The 2,255-nt window shown below is 41.9% G+C and overlaps 1 protein-coding gene across 1 annotated transcript; it reads right to left on the minus strand.

The window, feature by feature from the left end:
- Window positions 1-412: 412 nt before the first annotated feature.
- Window positions 413-1,146, minus strand: LOC141831143 (protein GOS9-like). Its single transcript, XM_074718564.1, has 2 exons — window positions 775-1,146; window positions 413-682 (listed from the first exon to the last, which is right to left on the minus strand). The coding sequence occupies exons 1-2, from the start codon at window positions 1,144-1,146 to the stop codon at window positions 413-415; spliced, it is 642 nt and encodes a 213-aa protein (XP_074574665.1).
- Between the last annotated feature and the right edge of the window lie 1,109 nt (window positions 1,147-2,255).

A 2,255-nucleotide genomic window follows, 5' to 3' on the forward strand; every position in this document is an offset into this window, starting at 1 on the left:
GTGTCTTTAATGTCGAAGTACACTGTGGACAGTGTCGTACGTCGAGGCGGCGCGTGGCCATGCCGGGCGGCGTGGCTGTCAGAAGGAGTGGTCAGTAGGACAGAAGGTACGATTCGGCCCCGACTCCTTGGGTCGGGTCGGGGCTGTTGCGCGGTCGGGCCATCTGTGAGTCGGTGAGTCGGGTATGCCAGCCATTCGGCTCCTCTGGGAGTCGGCCTGGCGGGATTGTTTGTCTCCTCGGCGGGCCCACTGGGCTGTCGGGCTGTCGGGCTGTCGGGCTGTCAGGCTTGCGTGGAGAGCCTCTGGGCTGGTACCCGGGAACCTGGCTCCGGGCCTTAGTACTTCAGCCGACTGTCTTTGGGTAGTTGACTCGACTCGGCCATGCTCCTCGGTCGGGTCCCGACCCGTATCCTCACGACCGTAACAGAGCCACATAGACTCCGATGGCGTTTAGATACCTGCAGTACTGGCCAAAGAATCCAACAATTCGACCGTCCCCGACTGGAACACTGAACTCCATGCCACCTCCTTCCCCAAATGGCCCATGATTCCTTCCTTTGTTAGTCTTAAATTGGAGCTTAGAGATACAAATTTCACCGTAATTCTCCATGTATTTTTCGTCGCAATAAGATCTGAATGACCCTTTCATCGAGTTGATATATTCACCAGGACGTAGTTTAAACTGTAACATCCCAAAATCCATATATATATATATATATACACACACACACACAATGATAATCTATATAGCTAGAATGCTGACCATTAACTTACCTCGCACAAACCGCCACCGCTGCCGCCTATTCGGGTTGTATTGACTTCATTCCCGTCGTCAACATAAAAGATCTTCAGACTGTCGACGATCTCTCCGACGTGGAGTACGACCTTTGTAATTTGGGAGGCATTTCGACCAATGTCAAAGTTGTAGGTTCCCGTGCCTCCCCATGGCCCAATCCTATTGTTAGCCATGGCTAAGTGCAGGCCGAGGCTTGGATGGCGATGGAGGATTGAAAAGGCTGAAGGAGAGGAGAGAATATATGAGACAACATTATTATTGCACGCAGGAGTGACAGCCCATTTCCTTCTTTTTATAGACCGATCGAAGAGAACGAGATAAAGGAAAACTAAGAAGAAGATATCTATCATTACATGATTATATTGATTTAACAGTCAAAGTGATTGCACCAGTTTTCCTCGCACAACCCCCACCGCCGACCTCTTTATACGTTGAACCAATTACTCGATAATTTTTAGATTTATTATATTTTTAATTTAACATAAATAATCTCACAACTTCATATATATATATATATATATATATATATTATATAACCAAATTTTACGACAAAAGGAGTATAGTATTTTCCTTGTTAATTAACTCAATTAAGGGATACTAATCTTCCTATTAGTACCAAGCCAAAGCTCTCTCATATCATTTCAATTATAGGAATTATATCGGCGAAATTATTTACTGTATTGGTCCACTCTTTATTTCTTATAATAATTTAAATTATCCCTTGTAAGTTTCATTAATAAATTTTGTTAGGGTATATTTTTATCATAAGCAAAAATAATAGGTCATTGATCAAATAGTTTTATCAAGTTGACAAGATATCGTATTCTCTAATACTTGGAACAAAAGAGAATTAAAAAGAATGAATAAAATGCATAAATCCAAAGAAAATGACTGCAACCAAGGTAACTCATGTCCTTTTGTGGCTTAGTACTATGAAGCACAAGTCATAATAATAAGGAATCAGATTCATACGTGAGCAGATAATAAAATTAAACACTGAAACTGCTATACTGATATTGGAAGCAAAAGAGAAACTTAGATTGAAGTAGAAATTTAAGCTCGAATAAAAGGGATCAAGCAATAAATAAAATTTTATTCTACCTCCTAATCTAGCAAACTAAATCATTCTCCTCATGATGTATGTTTAATCATGTACAAAGATAATCAACAGGGATTAAGCAAAAAAATTCCACCTAAATTGAAGGTCTAACTGTACTTGCTGCTGTGAAGCTTTGGCGGTATGACGACGGTGACACTGGCAATAACGGTGAGGGACAGCGACGGAGCAGCAGAGGAGAGTAGCAGCAGCAGTGAAGGCGATAGCGGCGTGAGGTGGGTGAGAAAATATTGTAAGGTTGAGAAAGATTAGGGTTAGAGAAGTAGAAATAGGGAGAAGACCGGTGGAGAGGAAGAATTGATTTGCTCCCGTGTTCTTTTTTTTTGATATTTTTACAAAAAC

Source organism: Curcuma longa, chromosome 6 (genome assembly GCF_044706935.1).
Source record: "Curcuma longa cultivar G26 ecotype Majalengka, Jawa Barat chromosome 6, ITB_CL_G26_1.1, whole genome shotgun sequence".
Taxonomy (NCBI): domain Eukaryota; kingdom Viridiplantae; phylum Streptophyta; class Magnoliopsida; order Zingiberales; family Zingiberaceae; genus Curcuma; species Curcuma longa.

Bases quoted from the DNA above. Each gene is read 5' to 3' on its own strand.
- LOC141831143 (XM_074718564.1), bottom strand. From the start codon at position 1,146: ATGATAGATATCTTCTTCTTAGTTTTCCTTTATCTCGTTCTCTTCGAT. The intron at 683-774 runs GTAAGTTAATGG...GGGATGTTACAG, and splicing joins GCGGTGGCGGTTTGTGCGAG to TTTAAACTACGTCCTGGTGA.